Source organism: Tauraco erythrolophus, chromosome 8, assembly GCF_009769465.1.
Source record: "Tauraco erythrolophus isolate bTauEry1 chromosome 8, bTauEry1.pri, whole genome shotgun sequence".
Lineage (NCBI taxonomy): Eukaryota > Metazoa > Chordata > Aves > Musophagiformes > Musophagidae > Tauraco > Tauraco erythrolophus.
Window position 1 is genome coordinate 16,576,301 of NC_141472.1, and position 17,839 is coordinate 16,594,139.

At 43.8% G+C, this 17,839-nt stretch overlaps 1 protein-coding gene across 46 annotated transcripts in view; it reads right to left on the bottom strand.

The window, feature by feature from the left end:
• Positions 1 to 9,864: 9,864 nt before the first annotated feature.
• Positions 9,865 to 17,839, bottom strand: part of ABI2 (abl interactor 2) — a 71,388-nt gene continuing 63,413 nt past the window's right edge. For 21 of the 46 annotated variants that reach the window (XM_086615637.1, XM_086615633.1, XM_086615630.1 and 18 more), the window contains 2 exons: positions 16,207 to 16,380; positions 9,865 to 10,158 (listed from right to left, as the gene is read on the bottom strand). In XM_086615637.1, coding sequence (XP_086471763.1) covers positions 9,983 to 10,158; positions 16,207 to 16,380 — 350 coding nt within the window. In that variant the 3' untranslated portion in view covers positions 9,865 to 9,982. Of the gene's footprint in view, positions 10,159 to 16,206; positions 16,381 to 16,705; positions 16,793 to 17,839 lie in introns of all 46 variants that reach the window. The other 25 variants (XM_086615623.1, XM_086615622.1, XM_086615629.1 and 22 more) reach the window with 3 other exon arrangements.

Genomic DNA, 17,839 nt, shown 5'->3' on the forward strand with positions numbered 1-17,839 from the left:
CGTCAGCAAAGGTGGCACCCTGTATTCCTTCTCGTTACAACTTAATTCCTAAGCCAGTGGCGACACAGAAATACAGGGAGTGGCTACAGGTCACTTCCTCTCAGCTGAGCACTGACATTTGGCTACAGTGTGGTTCAGACAACCTGGCTGCCTTTTCAGTTTATGAGACTGTCTCATTGTAACTTGCTTTTCTAGTGCATTTACTGGTTTTGTGACAGTAAATATTTATGCCTTATTAAGTTATTTTTCACCCTGTGCACTGGTCTCATAATTGCAGCATTATATTTATTTAAATCAGAAAACAAAGGGGCCAGATCTCAAACACACAGCGAGAAGCTTCCTGCTATAATCATGGGCTGTAATTCTTTCGGCACTATTAAAATCAGCATGTGAGAGCTGAGCTTTCATACTCTGAACTCAAAGGTGGCAGGAGCTTTGATCCTAAAATACTAAGAGTAGAGCTGTAGTTGTGTTACGTGATGAAGCGATGGCCTCTGACGCTTGTTAAGGCGAGTGTCAGGGAAAGCCCTGCTGCTGCAGAGGCAGCCAAGAGCAGGCAGCAGCGTTCGTTAATCTGTTCCAGATTTGGCTTCATTTCCTCTCTGCTGTGCAGCAGTAGCACCCACCTCTGAGCAGCAGGGTCCCTCCTGTTCCACCAGGTTTCTCTGTGCCTGCAGCACAGGTGTAGAAAGCAGGGAGCTAGTCTGCTCAAACACCTTCATTGTAATTCAGGTCTTGGGGAGTTGCTTTGGAAGGAAAAACTAGGCTGTTCTATCAGCACAGTTCTTAGAGGAGAAATTATTTAAAAAAACCCAAACAAACATAGGTTCTAAACAAACCATAGGTAACAGGTTTGAGGTGGATATGCCCGGGGTTCTCTTTAGTCTTTCAAAACCTGTGGTTGGGGCAGGAGGATAGGCACAAGTCTCATCTGGTTATTTCCTGTGGAAGAGGAAAGCTCCTGCGTTGCCCTGTGCAGTGGTTTCCTCCTGCGGCAAACCACCACTGCTTGCTCTGACTTGGTGCACGACCTCAAAGCCAAAGAGCTCCTCTCCTGAACTTACTCTGCAGTTTCCTGCAGGGCAACAGTGACTGACACGCACATCAGGGAAACAAAGTGAAGGTACCTGGATCACTTTGGTTTCAGGTCTGATGGGAGAGGGAGTAGTTTTTTCAATAAGTGCATTTTACGATTTACTGTTCTAGACTTGCACATTTAAAAGTTTTTTTGATTTCTTTCTGTGCCCTTCGGCAACCAGACAACTCAGTTCAGAGATAAAGGGTGGACAGTTTTCCTCAGAGTTAAAATTGTTTTTCTCACAGTTAAAGGAACCAAAAGTGCCATTTCAACAGCAGAAGGGTGAAAGAAAAATTTTCTGCTTATTACAGAAAACTGCATAGAACTAAATTGGTTTACTTCAGTGGTACCATTGCAGGTAAATTTGCTTCTTATTCAAACTAAGATAATAAGTGGGTCTTACTATGAGTATTACTTCAACTACAGAGTCATGTTAAAATCAGTTGCATTCCAGGAAAGCAATATAAATTCCTGACAGAAGGTAGTGAGGATGCAGCCAGAACAAGTGATTTTGGTTTGCTTTCTTTTTCCTTTTTTCATTCTTAAGGTGTAGGTTACGTACTTTTCCAAACTGTTCCTCATTTTGAGGTGAGGGATGTCTTACGTCTTTGGAGGAGATGTTTTTCCCAAAGCACATTTGTGGCTCCTGGTGTTTAGTTTTGCATTCCCTTGTGCAGTCGGAGCAGACTCCAAACCAGAGAGGATTTAATACTACAGGGGATAGTTTCTCTTAGATGTTTTTGTAATGTGCTGGTGAGTTTTAAGCTTTTATTTTGGAATTGTAAGTTTGTCTACAGTTGAGTAATTTTCCTTTCTGATTGTTTACAGTTGAGTAATTTTCCTTTCTGAATTCTTTTTGAATTAAAAATACACCCATGAAGACTGACAAAACCAGGGTTATGTTGCAGAGATCAGAACTCACCAATATTGTGATCCAATGAGTCAAACTTTTCAAAACTAGACAAAGCCTCTAAGACACTGAACTGCAAATGAGGTGACAACACGTGCATCTCCCTCTCGATGTAGATAAAAGTAATTGCCACTAACATGGGAAAAATAGTGATTTGGGTTGATGGTTATTTGGTGCTGTGAGGCACTCGACAGGGCAAGAACTCAGTGAGCACTTTGTTCATCAGAAGTGTGTATCATCTTTGGTGAGGAGAGCTGGAGAAGTTGGAAGAACAGGAGGAACGGGAACTAGTGCTCTATCCACAATCCCCCATGGCAGGGATCTACAGAGGGAAATGAGTGAGAAGGAATTTGAGTAACAGATTCTGGAACCCCCATATTTAATGCTTAAAGGCAACTTGTCTTTTAGGAGAATTAGGAATTGAACGAACTATTCCCTACAGTGGAAAGTAGTTTCCTCTTGCCTTTCCCAAGACGCCAAAGATGCATTCAGAGCTAAATGCCAGGTACGAAAACGCACTTGCACCAGCCTCTCCTGAGGCTAAGTTGCCAGGAGCTGAAGAGCTGAAGCAGGTGTTTGGCAAGAGAACAGGGCTACCATGGTAAGGTGTTGAGCATCTCTTGTCTTTAACAATGCTGGTAACTGGGGCAGAGGCAAAGGACAGTTCAGCAAACGAACCTGTGCCCAAGGCTCCCTACTGCTGATTTGGTGCAGCACTGTTAAAAAGCTTGTACTTCTAAAAGGAAAACTTAATGCTTTGTCAGAAGTAGTAATTGCAAATCTTAGGTCTCCTTCTAGTGGACTGCAGTGGACCAGAAATTAACTGGAGCAGCAGTTTGTTTTATGGCTTACACTAATTGTTAGCAGCCACTGGTGATACTCTGTATAATACTGGGATGCAAATGTAAGAAAAAAGTGTCATTGCAATGATGATTTGTCTGTGCAGCAAACTTGTACTGAGTGCTGTAAATACATTCATGTTTACTGCTTTAAAAAGAAAATTGCACATTTTATCTTTCAGTGGGATTGCCTCCCCTCTTCCCTTTCCAAAAAGAAAAATCAAAGCTCTTTTAGACTGATAGCTTCAGGTTGGGGGGGGGGGAAGCATTGCCATATTATAAATATATATAAATATATGTATAAATATACTTTTTTAAGCATGGGAGAGGACAAAAGAAATACTACGTTATAGAGTACCCAATATAGATCATTATACAATGGAATATGCACAATTCAATAAAGATGTAGTTAAATTTAATAACCTGTTTTAATCCTCTGTCTTGCCATTTTCCTTTTTCATTAGTTCAGAACCCACCTTGTGTTCTCAGGGCCGCAGTGGTTCCCCGCTGTAGGGATCAGATATCTGATGGCCTACAGGTTACCATTTATATGCTCACTCTCAGTAAAATTGCTTTTTATTGTTGCTTTGCACAGTTCTTTCCAGTGGGTCAGAGCTGGCTGTGCCAGTAACATGTGCACACCAATTACAGGTCTAAAGAGGACCCAGTGTGAAGGCTCACCTTTTCCATCTGCCTCTTCCCTCAGGTGTACAGGGTCCTGTACAGCTCTGCTTATGCAAGAACAGCTGATGGCTGGTAAGTGTTGCTGCAGCCATCTCTGGGGTGCACTGCAGGGAATTCAGCTCTGTTCTGCTGCTGCTGGGGTGTGCTCGCAGGCTGGCCCTGCATCATCATCAGCAGCTCTGACAGCAGAGACTTGAGGCGTTACAGTAGTGGTGACTGCGGGAAATGAGTAATCACGCAGACGTGGAGAGAGGAGCTGCTGAAGGCAGCAGCTGGATGCCAGTGCTGGTACCTTTGCTGGGGGAGCGCTGGCCTCCTGCATACACAAGCAACTGTCCCTGTCCTCGCTGTGCTGAAGCCTGTAGCCAAAGACAAGGAACGTGACGCAGCAGTGGCACGCTCACAGAACACAGGGTGTGTGCTTTGTTCTTTTTATTTAGGGCTCGTAACAAGAGGGTTTAGTACACAGCAACAGTTAATTCCAAGTACAATTAAAAAAATTTAAAAATTGGGTTTTGCACTCACTGGAAGGTGGTTCAAATGGCACACACAATAAAACGTTACTGGTGGCATACAGCTCCCCAGAGTCCTGCGGGCTTGGTCATTTACAGTGGGCTCTGCACTCATCCACTCCACTGCAGCAGCAGTGCCAAAAGCAAAAGCACAGCGTGCTTCTCCTCTGACTGCGAACCAAAGGCGGGGGGGAGGGGGTATCTGCTTTCAGAAAAAAGTGCATGGACAAAATCCATGTTAGACACTGACATTTCCAGAGAATTCATAGAAACTACTTGTCCATGCAAGTTGCAAAAGACACTTTTTCAAATGTGAAAAGAAGCACTTGTTCTTTACAAAAAAATTTCAGACATGTCAGCACTTTAGCAAGGCGCTGTAATGGAAATGAATTTGCACACAGCTCTTCCTCATTTGTTAATAGTGGTAGGATTCTTCTGAGGTTTTTAAGAGAAACAGGAGCAAATGTAGTGCACACGTTCAGCAGTCACCACGTTGGTGTTCAGCAGGATGCTGGGTGTAGGCTTACCTCTGGACAACAGGCTGCTGTGGACTTCTTTACTGTTTTGTAATACATCTTGTAATAAAGCAACAGTGCTAAGAAAATTAGTATGTTTAGAGTACCAAAGAAAAAACACTTCCTGCACAGGCAGCAGGAGATTGCACAAAACACAGGGGTCATTTTTTTTGGATGAAAGCAGCAGAACACCATGGTCTGTGAATTATTCTTTGCAACAACAGTTGGCAAACCTTGGCTGCATCAAGCTTTCAGTAACCTTCCCATGGACATGAGGTGAGTTTCGAAATCAAAAGTAGATCAGCAGGACTGTTACTACACACTGACTTCAGCTACTGAGGGAAAAGAACCAACCACAATCTGTTCCCTTCTTGCACTATGCTGACCTCTGTGTAAATACCATTTACCCACAAAACATGGCAGTGCCTAATAGTGAGAGATGCCAAAGGGTGGGGAAGGTGACTATACCTGTAAGCACAGTAAATTCTTGAAACTGGCACTCCATAAGCTATCAGCCCATCATCTCCCTGCTAGTGCTCAGTTTACACCACCATCTTCTCTAGAGCGTAGGGCTGTGAATACTTGCCTTAGTGAACACCAGTGCTGTACGTTTCTCATTGCTGCTGCTGTTGATGTAGGAACTGAAGTCTCTGCATGAGGACTGTAATGCTTCCTGAAAGGCTGCAGTGCTCAGTCTGTGACTCTGCACTCTCAGTGCAAGTACCACGCCTGGTAAGAGCCACAGCACCATGGTCTTTCCAACAGCATCCTCTAGCAGGTCCAACAAGTTGCCCTGCAGAGAACGGAGACACTACCTGTTTCACAAGATGTCGTGTCCCATCTCTGTGAGGAGAAGCCCTGTAAATGCTCCCAGTTTACTAACCTGGGTAAAGTCCCATCCCTTTCCAGAAAGCAAAACATGTAAGTTTTGCTTTTGATTTATGCCTGAAGCCCAGAGACATAAGTAATAAAGAGAGAGCTCATTTCCAGCAGAAGCACAGCTACAGCTCTTGCTAGGAAGTGGTGGAAGTTGCTGGGAAGAGCACAACATCGAGTCACCATCCACCACAGAAGCACAACAGTTTGCATCAGTGCACAACCCTCCTCCACCTCCAGTTAACAATATGCACGTACATACACAGCAGGCAGCCTACCCTCTGCCAGAAAAGGAGCGTCAGGCCTCCTGCTGCCTCGCTTTCTTTTCATGATCAACTGAAACGCCCTAGATGAAAGTGCCACTCTTCAGAAGCTGCATCACTGCCAATGTCAACTTTGGCTGTCACCAAGAACCCTCAGCAGCAAAGAAAGCACTCAGGAGCTGTGAAAGGAGAACAAACTGCTCTAGCAAGAACTAGCTAGGTCTAAGCCTTCCTGGCACCCACTGGTAAACCACCCAGCCATAAACCATATGGAGCTGTGGTTCAAACCAGCAGCAATATCTCCTGCTGCTTTCAGGAATATGCAACCCAACTTGTTCCTATTATCACTAACCGCAAGGACAAGCTGAGGCCCAGGAACACAGTTTCCTGGTAACACGGACACCAAGCTCTGCCATCTACCCCTGGGGCCATGCCACACCTCTTGTCCTTCAGTGAGAGCAATGGCTCTTCAGTGCATCGGGGTCTGCCCTGTCTCACCAGTCGGCCAGCAAGTCTTCAGCCGTCTGGTGCCTACTCCAGCCAGTGGGCATGGGCACACCAAAAGGGTGCTCAAGTGCAAAATTTGCTGCTTGCCTCTCTTGCCCCTCTCAGCCCTCTGCTGGGGGCCAGTGAGAGAAACAAAGATGATGAATCCATCGTAAGAGGGGAGGGGGGGAAAAAAGGGAAAAAAAAAATAACAGGTGAGACACATGCAACCTTAGCTCTCTCTCAGGCTGGAACCTGGAACGAAGGCAAAATAACCTTCTTCAGCAGTAGATGGAGACAGACTCAGTTGGACCTCTTCTCACTGAGGCACATGGCAGAGAGACAGCTGCAGTTAATAGCTTTGTCCCTGGGGCCAAGAGCAAGGAAGAAATCTCTGATACAGCAAACTACAGCAAAATACACTGCTAGAGGATGCTGATCGATTTCTGTCCACACTGAAAACAGTTGGCTGGGCTAAGGCAGCTCTCACAAAGGGGAAAAAAAAAACATAATCATTTTGGCCATACAGCATTCTTTGGGCAATTCTGGAGTGTCTCCTTCTCTTGCCCCTCTCATGCATGCACACTGCTGAATCAACAGCCTGTGATGCTGAACACCCTCAGCTGTGGCAGCAGAACTCAGTGAAGCGATGGTGTACACCCATTTAAAATATTGAGGTGTTTCTGCACCCCCCCCTTTTAAAGTAAAGGTGTAAATTAAAAAGGGTGGGGGAGAAGGTTATGGAGAAGTACAAGGGACAAAACTGGTAACACAGCCCTCACTGACTTTACTAGCATGCAATCTATGTAACATTAATATACAAAGCCTGTTTACCTTGGCCTGGTCTAGGACCATTACATCACGTCATCCCAAACAAGCCACAGAATTAAAATCTGTACAAAATAAAAAATATGCATAAAACAAGAAGTTTCTTTACATTAGTACTGCATAATAAAGCATAAAACCAGCAGGAGGTGACCCAAAATTTCAGCCACAGCAGCTCTTGCGGGATAAATCCACATACTATCAGCAGGGACCAAACTAACCCCTGGCCTATCACACCAAAGCCAAGTTCTTTAAGGAGCTTCGCATTCCACTTTCACGGTTTTGCAGCCTCATCTTCTGTGCTGCACTCTGGCAAGCTTCCAGCACGTCCCCGCGTTCACGCTGCTCTGCTCTCACAACACAGAAAACTTGCAAGATGAACAACCAGCTGAATGAAGATTAAAGACATGGGTGTGTATCACACAGTGGAAGTACACACCATCACCACCCACCCATCAGCAGTACTCACGCGCATGCAGTGATGCAGACACATTTGACTGATGCGTGACCTCCCAGCTGGAGCATGGGTGCACAGGGAGAGAGGTTCAGCTCTCATTTAGGAATGCACTACGCTGCCATAACGATACAGCTGAGCACCGTGTGCTCAGTCTTTTACCACAAACATAGCTAGGGCACGAGAAACCAGGAAAGCGCCGACAGTACTAGAAAACACAGCCAGCCCATGAGCTCCAAAGGCTCGTGCAGCACTGCTGTTCTATGACCCCGGCCGCTAGCCAGGCTGAGAGCACCACCTCCCTACGCACAAAGTGTACACCTGCCCCATGACACTAGAAACAGACATTCCAGTGACCACACAACCAGTGTTTCTAGGCTTGCTCCCAGAGAAACAATGGGCTGAGGGAACTGAATGTGGCTGTTTCCATCAGTCTTGCTGCGAGACCGAAGTTTTCACAGGGAAAGGTAGAAGGGTAGCTTTTCCAGCCAGCACTCATCCCAAACAATAATGCTGTCAGCTTCCAGAAAGAAGACACCAGTGTCTTGGCTACATGGCTGTGGATTGCGCAGGGGAGAAAGCAATTTCTATCTTCACACCAGTTTCTTCAAAGTTGTACCTCGGCTTCAACCAAACTAGTTCCTTATGCACCGCCACAGGAGTTAATGCGCTCTTGCTAACGCTCTCAGTAGGTGATCAATTAATTCATATCCCACAAGCACACCTCACTTGTTTGTTTCCTCTTTCTTCCCCCTTGAGCAACTATGGCACCTCCCTGCCCAGGTTTGCACCAAACCTGCACCTCAATCCCGGCATTGCACTAATTACCATGCAAGGGGACTGGGTCCGTTACCTGTGTCGCTGCCGCTACCGTCACAAGCCCAGCCCCGGGAGCGCTCGTGCTCTGCTCTGCTTTGCACACAGGCTGCAGAAGAGAAGACAGCTGCAGTGTTGTCTCGCCTTTGACAAGCCACTGCTGGTACCAGCTGGAACTCGGCCAGGCAACAGTCACAAGTCATCTGGGAAGATGCCCTGGCCCAGGAGGCTCTCATGGTACAGGGGTCAGCTCAGTTTGCAGACTAGCAAGACTGCAACAGGAGGTTTCATCAGTTCACTCTGTTAATGCATGACATTTACTCAGAGACAACACTGAGTCCTTCCTAAGGGCAGCGCAGTACAGCCGTCACTTTACGCTGATCTGCCGCGCAGAATCACTCAGCAGCATTTTTAGCTGAGACTAAATTAAAAAGCAAACTACCAAAACGAGGGGCTACAGAGCCTTCTCTTGGTATTACTCCACCCCAGAACCACCAGTACAGCTCAAAATTTCTATTTCTTTATAATAAACAATGGAGAGGGCTGGGGGAAGAGCTAGGACTACTACTAGTTACTGCTTGGATTTCCATGGGAAACCAGTACACACAACAGCCCTTTTTACTTCCACTGAAGAGATTTTGGCAACAGACATGAAGACGACAATTGCCGTTTGTCCTGCCTCTGCACAGGGCTCTCACAGTACATATGCAAATCTAGTCATCAAGTACAAAATAGCCAATTTACAATACCTGATTGGATTTTTAAGATTATATTGTGCATAAGACTAAAGTTGGGAGTAAGTTTCTCTAGTGCAAGCAGGCTTGAGTAGATTTGAACCTTAGATCACAGCCCCTAGAGTGTATCCTCAGACCCCAGGAGGACCTGTAAACTTTGTTTCGCCTTCACCGTCAACGGCATCTGTGAGTTCTGTTTAAACCGGCAGCACCCATGGCGAGTAGCTCGCTGCGAACAGGAGCACGTTTACGTCAGTGCAGAACACAAAACAAATCTGTGGCATTCAAAAGATGAGGAAATGGGGGTGGGGGTCCTCTGGGCTGCAGCCATCTTAATTGTCTAAACTGAAAGGTGAGTGAATGAAAGCCAGCTCTGTGTGCCCGTGTCAGCCTACGTGTGCAGAGCAGCTGCAGAAGTGTTTATGCTAAAGATGCATCCAACTATCTGGAAGTCAGTTACAGGAACAGCTCTGTGTAGAAATCCCAGTGTTTGCTAGCACACGACTGTTCTTCCAGCCGCACAGAAGTGTAGTGTAGAAACAGGAGGGATGTCCACTGGCCAGTAACCCTTCACCGCAAGCATCCAGGACATCCCAAGCGCCAGGCACTGCTGCCCAGGGTAGTACCATGAGGGCACACAGGATTCCTGAGACTGATCCCAAAGCCTGTCAGAATTCGAGTGAAGTATCGACTACTCAACGAGTTTGTTATATCTGAATGGGTCAGCTTATTCAATGTCAGATGGCTCAGGATAGCCTCTGCTGGCAGCTGGAAGAGCCATTTGTTCAAACAACTCAAATCACTATAGTTTTATGAGGGGAAAAAAACAAATAAACAAATAAAAATAATAATAAAAAAAAAAGCCAAAAGAGTGGTTGTTACAATTATCCTTCATTCAGTTATACTGGATGGGGCCCCAGAGGCTGGTGGAGATCTGGGAAGCCCTGACAGCTCCTGCAGCAGGAGATGCAGCGTTCTGTCCTCTAGTCTTCACTCTGAGTAATGCATGATCGACTCCACATAGTTCCCTGGGAAGAGCCCCGTCACTCCATTCATGACCCCCTCATACCAGCCGTCGTCATTTTTCTTGATGACGTAAATGATGGCACCTTCCTGAAACGAGAGCTCATCTTCTTTATCCTTCGTGTAGTCATAGATGGCCACCACTAGGAAAGAACAGAGCATGACTGTTAGGAGAGGTACAGGGAGGAGAAGGAAAATGGACCTACCTGATACGAAGTTCTCCACATTCAAGGCAATCTCAGAGAAGCGCACTGCCTCGCCTGTGTGCGTGCAGAATGACTTGCTGAGAGGCGGTTCCTTCCAGGCCCTTTGATAAGAGCTCGTGTTTTGAAGCACATGAGCCAGGACTACTTTAACTCTTCTATTCTTAATATTTTTAGACCCACTAAAGGAAAAGTTTACAAATATATGATAAACTTTTGGTGTGGAATGATACAAGGACGTAAATCTACAACCACTCAGACCTGCTCTAAGACACATTTATTAGATACATGTGTAAAACCAGATCTCTGCACAACTAACAGTCAGCAAGAAAACATGGAAGAGGGAGAGTAATAAGAGCTCTCTTTAGGTGGCAGTAAGAATGAACCAAGGCTAATGCCCCAGACTTCCATCTGCCTTAGCTACCTCCACATTTACATCTCTAAAACGTGTATGTGCAGTCCCAGTAGCTAGAAGTCACTCCCAGGGTAAACAGTGCCAAGGTGGGTGAAATCCAGTTAGGAGCTAGGAAGAAGTAGGGTGGTTCTCTGAAACAAAATGTATGCCTACTATATCAGGACGTTTTTCTCACAGCTGCAGAATATTTTACTGAAAGCACAAAAGCTGTTAGGAAAGTCAAAGAAATTAGACAAAGCACTGGCAAAGAGTAAAGAGAGCATTGTCCTGAAATGGCAGAAAACAGACATCAACCTGATTTGTTTTTCTGTTCTCAGTCCTGTCACCACGTGTTCCATTCAGAAAATGAGCTATGCTGGACTCTGAATACTTTGACAAACAGCATCAGTCACTGCTTTGAGCACTTGGCAATGAAACATGCAGTGCTACCACTGAAACAAAATGGTTGTTGGACAGGGATCCCAGTATCTTATACTGGGGATAGAAGGGAAGATAGTCTAAATCAAAACAAGGAGAAAAAATTAACAGCATGCGTTCATAAGCACAGTGTCCAAGAGTCCTCCTCCTTTCAAAAGAAGAAGAGGTTATTTCCTCTGAGGGAGCAAAGGAATCAATATAGATATTTACTAGGGAGACTTGGATCCTGAAGAGATTATACACTAAAATATACAAATCAATGCCAGTGAAAAATCAGAGTATTTACAGAGACTTTTTTTTTTTTAAATTAATCTCCCAAACAGGAGATTTGTATCATTTGACCAGAGCACAAGTCAAAAAACACATGTTGCTGGCTCTACACTTACACCAGCACTGTTGTTAAGTAACTCATTCTAACTAGTTTTAGACATATCACCCTAAGGAAACAAAATGAAGAAACGAGTAAATTCTTAGTTTGTAAAACAGCAGTCACTATATGAACATGTGATACAATCAGTTGTTTAACTGCCTTCTGTTCCTGTCCATTTTAAAATATCTCTTCCTAGAGTCACTGTGCTGCTGTTCATTCTCTTGATAATAATAATCCAAGAAATACAGTAACTTCCAATTCCTTTCTTTCTCATCATTCAGTGTACTCTAAACCCTTCTGATACTGAATGGATTCATTATTTCATGATTACAAGTAGGAAACTCTTCCCTAAATTTATGATGAAGATCTGCTTCTCGTTAAGTCTCTTATAAAATTACGTGAAGTCTCGTTTTGTTTTTACATCACCATTGCTTCCTCCTGCATCGTATTTTTGTACTGGCAATGTTCCTCTCTCTGAAAGACTGTTTAATCCTTCTGTCTGTAGTTCACCAGTTCAAGCCGTGAGCTTGTCACACACCACGAGTCACCAGGAGCCCAGGCCAGTATGGCAAAAAAGGCTCCAGATGAGACAGGAAGCAGCACTACTGACTCAGGAGGTGTCATCCTTCCTGAGACACTGAGCCAGGACCTCTTTTAGGTTCTGTCTGAACATGTTTCAATGCAGGAATGAGAACAGAATTACTCATTTAGGTTCACACTCTTCCAAACAGTGATCTTTAATTCTTCAAAAATTACACCGAGTTTGGCTGAACTCTGTTACATCAAACTGACCACAGATGATCAAACTGATTATCCAACTGAAAGCTGATAGCTGTGACCACACACTTTCTCTATGTGGTATGACAGCACTTTTTCCTTCTGGATGCCTATTTCTGTTCATCTGATTTGCAAAGTTGGGACATTTTCTTGCCTTTTCATGCCCCCACTCAGACACTAGAAATCTCTCAATGGAAAACTGCAGTGCACTTCCCTGGACATTGCTGGCTGCCTGTTGCTATTACAGCCACGTGATAGCGTTCTCAAGTTCAACATCCCCAGTAACTGTAGCCTAAGAGTTTCTCCGTCTGTTCGAAATGGATCTGCTATTCACTTCCTTCCTCAGGAGTAGGTTAGAGTATGTCTTAATGTTACACAGACCTCCCACACCGCAGGACCCCTTTAAAGAACAGGAACATACAGAATCCCATCTCAATATATAGCAATCCTCTGTATTTGACACTTCCTTGGTGTCCCAGCTTCCACATTCTCACTTTTGCAAAGGTTATCTACACTAATCCTATTAGAAATGCTTTCCTATGAAGTCATACCAAAAGAACAAGCGCAAATACTAGGAATTGCTACTCCTACTTATTGAAGGTAATTGTGTTTGAATGCCCATTTCCTTCCATCAGTTTTGTTCTCTTTGAAACATGGCACAGAATACTATTTACAGGAACTTCAGGAGTTGCCATAGGAATAATTATTTTGCAGAAGATAAAGCATTATTAGTTCTCAGCAGGATAAGTATACACATTCTTTGAGTATAAAAGTCCTCTTTTAGCACGGGGCTTTTCATTAACTTTAAAGCTTGTTTGCTACCAAAAAAAAAAAAAAAAAAATCACAGCCAAGCACTTCTCTCCCGACTCCAGCAAAGCAGTCAAATCTGAAGACATGGGCTGAATATGAGTAGAGCTATTTATATAACTACAATAGAATCCACACCTATGTCAGTATCTCATTTTTTTCTGGTATCCTAAAACTAGTATTTAACAGTTCTTCATACATTGTAAGCATTATAATTTTTGATTACTTTTATAAGTGTTTCTAAGAACAGACAAACCTTTTAGATGTTTTAGTCATCTAGTCTTCAAAATACAGACTCAAATTGTGGTTTTGCATGGGACTCTACATAAATATGAGAGAATGTTTGGTTTCCTATACTTTTGTTTTTCTGCAGGAAAAATGTTCTGACTAAAAGCCTGACTTTCTCCAGCTTATCTTTAAAGATTCCCATTACAGTTTTGCTATCCCACATGATTTTCCCTGTAAATATCAAACTGCAAGTGCCTGGACTGCCTGCTAAGATCTGCAGATATATGTATCTATATAAATTATTTTAGTTCACAAGCTCATAGAAGTCACACAGAAAAGTAGATCAGAACAATATGCTATAATGCAAATGTCATTATTTCTTCAAATGGAAAGTTGTTTTCCCAGGCCATGTGTCACATGATTTCGTGGCTACTCTTTGCCACACACATCCCCTTCGCATTAGTATGGGGCACTGTGAACAAGCAATGCGCATCAGGGTCCTCGTTTTCTCTTTTGCTCCTAGCTGAAATGCCACTAAGGATTTGCTGAGGGTCAGGTGGCAGGAATAACAGAAACATAACAAAGATAGTGACACAAATGTAGAATTAGGCTATAGAGTGTTTTATGCCTGGAAAAATACAGAGAAAAATCTTGAGACTTACTCTCCTATCAAAAAGTAACACGCCTGCAATGTTCACCCAGCACAAGATACATCAACCACAATGAAACTGAGCAGATACTGTGCATTCTCAGAACTGCCTGACAAGGAGGAGTTCATTAAGTAATGCAAGACATCGAATATTTGCTGAAATGACCTGTACCAGTCCCAAACTGAAGAAATTTGCCATCCTCCCCCAAAGAAAGAAATGCAACATCAGGAACCCCGGTCCACTCCAAAACCTGATTTTGTCAAGCCAGATAACTAGTATCAATAACCAGGAATAACCTTCAAACTGCACAGCAAGAAGAGTACTTTGTATAGGAGATCTCTTTTTGTTCTGTCCTCCCTCATGGAAATAAGCTTCCCTGACAAGAGCCTGTGTCCACCAACAGAATAATAGTGCCACTTGCTGTCAATCAGGGGTGTGGAGAGGTCAACAGATAAAGTGAGTCATGTGCCATGTAAACACGTGTGGTGGTTTAGCCCAGCTGGCAACTAAATGCCACACAGCCGCTCGCTCACCTTCCCCCACCCCCAGGGAATGGGGAAGAGAATTTAAGGGGAAAAGGGAAGGAGACTCGTGGGTTGAGATAAGAACAATTTAATAATAATAGAGATAATATAACATTAAAAGTAATAATGATAATAATAATATATATGTATATGTATATGTATAATGATATATACAAACAAGTGATGCACAGTATAGTTGCTCACCACCTGGTGACCAGTGCCTGTCCTGTCCCAGCAAGCGATCCTGAAACAGATTAAGTCTTGATGCCGCAATCCCGGACAGGCGAGAGACACAAAAAGAAAGCAAGAGAGAGAGAGAGCACTCCAAGAGAGCTCTTGGAAGAGTGTTCTTCCAGGTCAACCCTCATCTACATACTGGGCATGCCGTTGCATGATATGGAAAGAAAGCAAGAGAGAGAGAGAGCACTCCAAGAGAGCTCTTGGAAGAGTGTTCTTCCAGGTCAACCCTCATCTACATACTGGGCATGCCGTTGCATGATATGGAATACTTCATTGGCCAATTCAGCCCTCAATCCTAAATCTAAATTCAAATCATAAGGGGAGCTGTGGGCCCTTTGTCTGGACTATGCTCCTCCTCAGCCTGTTGTGCTCCTGCACACTGGTAAAACGTGAGAAACTGGAAAGTCTTTGATGTCTCAGCACTAACTATAAACATCAGTGCGCTATCAACGTTCTTCTCATAAGGAATCCCAGACTGAAACCGAAACACAGAGCTCTTCTAGCTGCTAAAACCAGAAAATAACTCTGTCCCAGTCAAAACCAAGACAACACCCTACAAGCCAGTCACTTTGTCTGACAAATGGTCTCAGCTTGTCAGCAAAGCCTGGGTACTCCTTGCACTAAACACACCAGCTAGATGAAGCACGGGGGAACAACAGAAAAGCTCCTACATATTCCTCCATATCCCTGAGGAATAGTAATATTTTCTTTGGTCTGAATTGGCAGAAAGTCCTCCTTCCATCTTCCTTTTTTTCATCGCCTCAAGTCCTGCACTGGGTTTATCTTTGTGGCATTCTTGAATTCTTTTCCCTGATGCAGACTGAATGTGTCTAACAGTCACTCAGCTGAGATGCCTGGTTGCTTTGCAACATTAGGTTTTATATCACCCTTTACTAAGAGCTACATGACCCTTTTTCACAGGAGAACACCCGGCAGTAGGATTTTTCATATTCAAGTGCCCCTAAGCCATTTACCTACTCAGTTTACTTTACCTGTAGTTTTACTCCAGCATGTTTCCACACACCTGCTTCAGAACTGGAAGACATCTAGATGCAGCCATGTAGCAATGCCTCCATTAGTCAGTCCTACACGGACCCAGCACTTTTTAGCTCAGCACAGCCCCACACTGATGCAGCATTGCAGCTTCCAGAGCCCCAAACATACATTGCAGCACCTCTCCAGATGCACCCATATGCTCAAAGCTCAAGTGCAATTGCAGCACTGATTCATTCATTTTTGACCTCATATGACTTTATTAGGATTAAGCAGACTAATGAAAGGTCAGTTTTAAGTAGATTACTGAGGATTTAAGAAATACGTAATTAGCTACCTAATCACTATCTTCCCTTTGTGGAGAAAGGGGTGAGAGAGTCAGACTCAAAAGAGTAGCTTAACTTTTGTTCTTAAAGTTGCCATTTGGAGGAGCACCTCTACCACAATATCAAATCCTGGCTATGAAGGAGTCTAGGCTGACTCCATGCCCAAAGCAGGATGGCAGGATCTTACACAAAATGATGTTACAAACACAACCCTACCATCTCTACTACCTCTAAACCTACCCTTTTCTAAGTAGGTCCTTGGTGCCCAAGGAGGGTCCTCCTCAGCATATGGATCACTGTACTCCACCACAGCTGCTTCCTCCTCCTCATAATCCTCTGGAGGTGGGGGTGGAGGTGGAGATTCATCGAACACTGGCTCATCCACAGGCGGTGGTGGGGGAGGAGTATCTGAAACTGAAAATAAGCAATAGTATATCCATGAAAATGTCTCTGGAACGGAGGGAGCAGGTTGAAGTAATATTCCCTATCCCAATTAGTTGCACTGAGACCATTAGCTAGAACTTGTGGAAATACACTAGAGACAGTAAAATTCAGAGCAGAAAGAATCAGGTTCCTCCAATAAAATTATTTCCTTTTCCCTCCCTTCACAATTTCAGACAAACTTGTAGAGGCAGTAGAGAGGGCAGAATTCTGGCTATATACAGACAAATCTTTCATCCACTCAGAACAAAAGCCACATTCAGTAGTAAATCATAGCACGAGGAAGCAGCAAACTTACTGTTTTCTTGAACTCTGGCCACAAATCCCATTAGCGGTAACTGTGGAGTTACCTGTAGGATGGAGGGGGGAGGAGGAGCAAGGGATGCTGCCACAGAAATTAAAAAGAGAGAGGCATTCAGTTAGGAACACGACAAAGCGGCAAACAGGAAAGTAGACATCATCACCACTCAGACAGTGCAGCAGTCTGCCAAGAAGCTGAGACAAAAAGGCTGACATTCAAAGAAAAATGGCTCAGGTGGTTTAAGTATATTCCTAATCCTTACTTCAAGGAGATTTCTCTATTTCTAAAATTTCCAGTCCAGTTCTTTTTCATAAGATTAAGAATCCATGCTGAAGTATTTTTTTGATCTGACTATGAGATTCCCTGAAGTTGAAGTTTATTACTACAGCAAAATAGCACTTTATGAACATACCTAACAAATATATCAAGAGGATTCTTTCCCTATAATCCTCCACTTTTCAGACCAAGTTGGTATGTATAGAGGTGACTTCTGCATGTAACAGCATCCACAAAGCCTTAGTAATGAAAATGGATATAACTAGTTTTCTCCAAAACGTAGGCCAAAAAAAACATCAAATGAGGCAGTTATTTTAGGCAAAACAGAAAAAGATGCCTTTGAGAACTAAGCGTACTTGGAAGACACAGGACTTCTGACCTTATTGGTAGGACAAAGTGCACTGGGCTGCTGCTGAACAGGGCCTGTTCCAGATGTGCTGCCTCGTTTCCTTCCCACCTGATTTCGCAGACCTCTGCACTGAACTCCAAACAGCCCTTTTACTGGTACCAGAGGAGCTGTCTTTGTACAATGCACGTGAATTCACATGTAAAGAATATCCTACAGCCAGCTGCAAACGTTATAATGCTGAACTGTGATTTAAGCCAGGAATGAAAGTTTTGGTTATCTAGTTAACTTAAAAAACCAGTTAACTAGTTTTATCTAGTTTTATTATCACTTTGCAAGAGTAATGTAGTAATATTCTTTAAGCAAGTTACAAGATCATTTTTCAGAAAGCACACCTCACGAAAAGCACAACTAGATAATTTTCTTGTTAGCAGTGGCATACAAAAACATTTAGTCATGTCCAGAAGAATGAGGGGAAAAAGGTCTACACTTCACGTACCAGTACATTT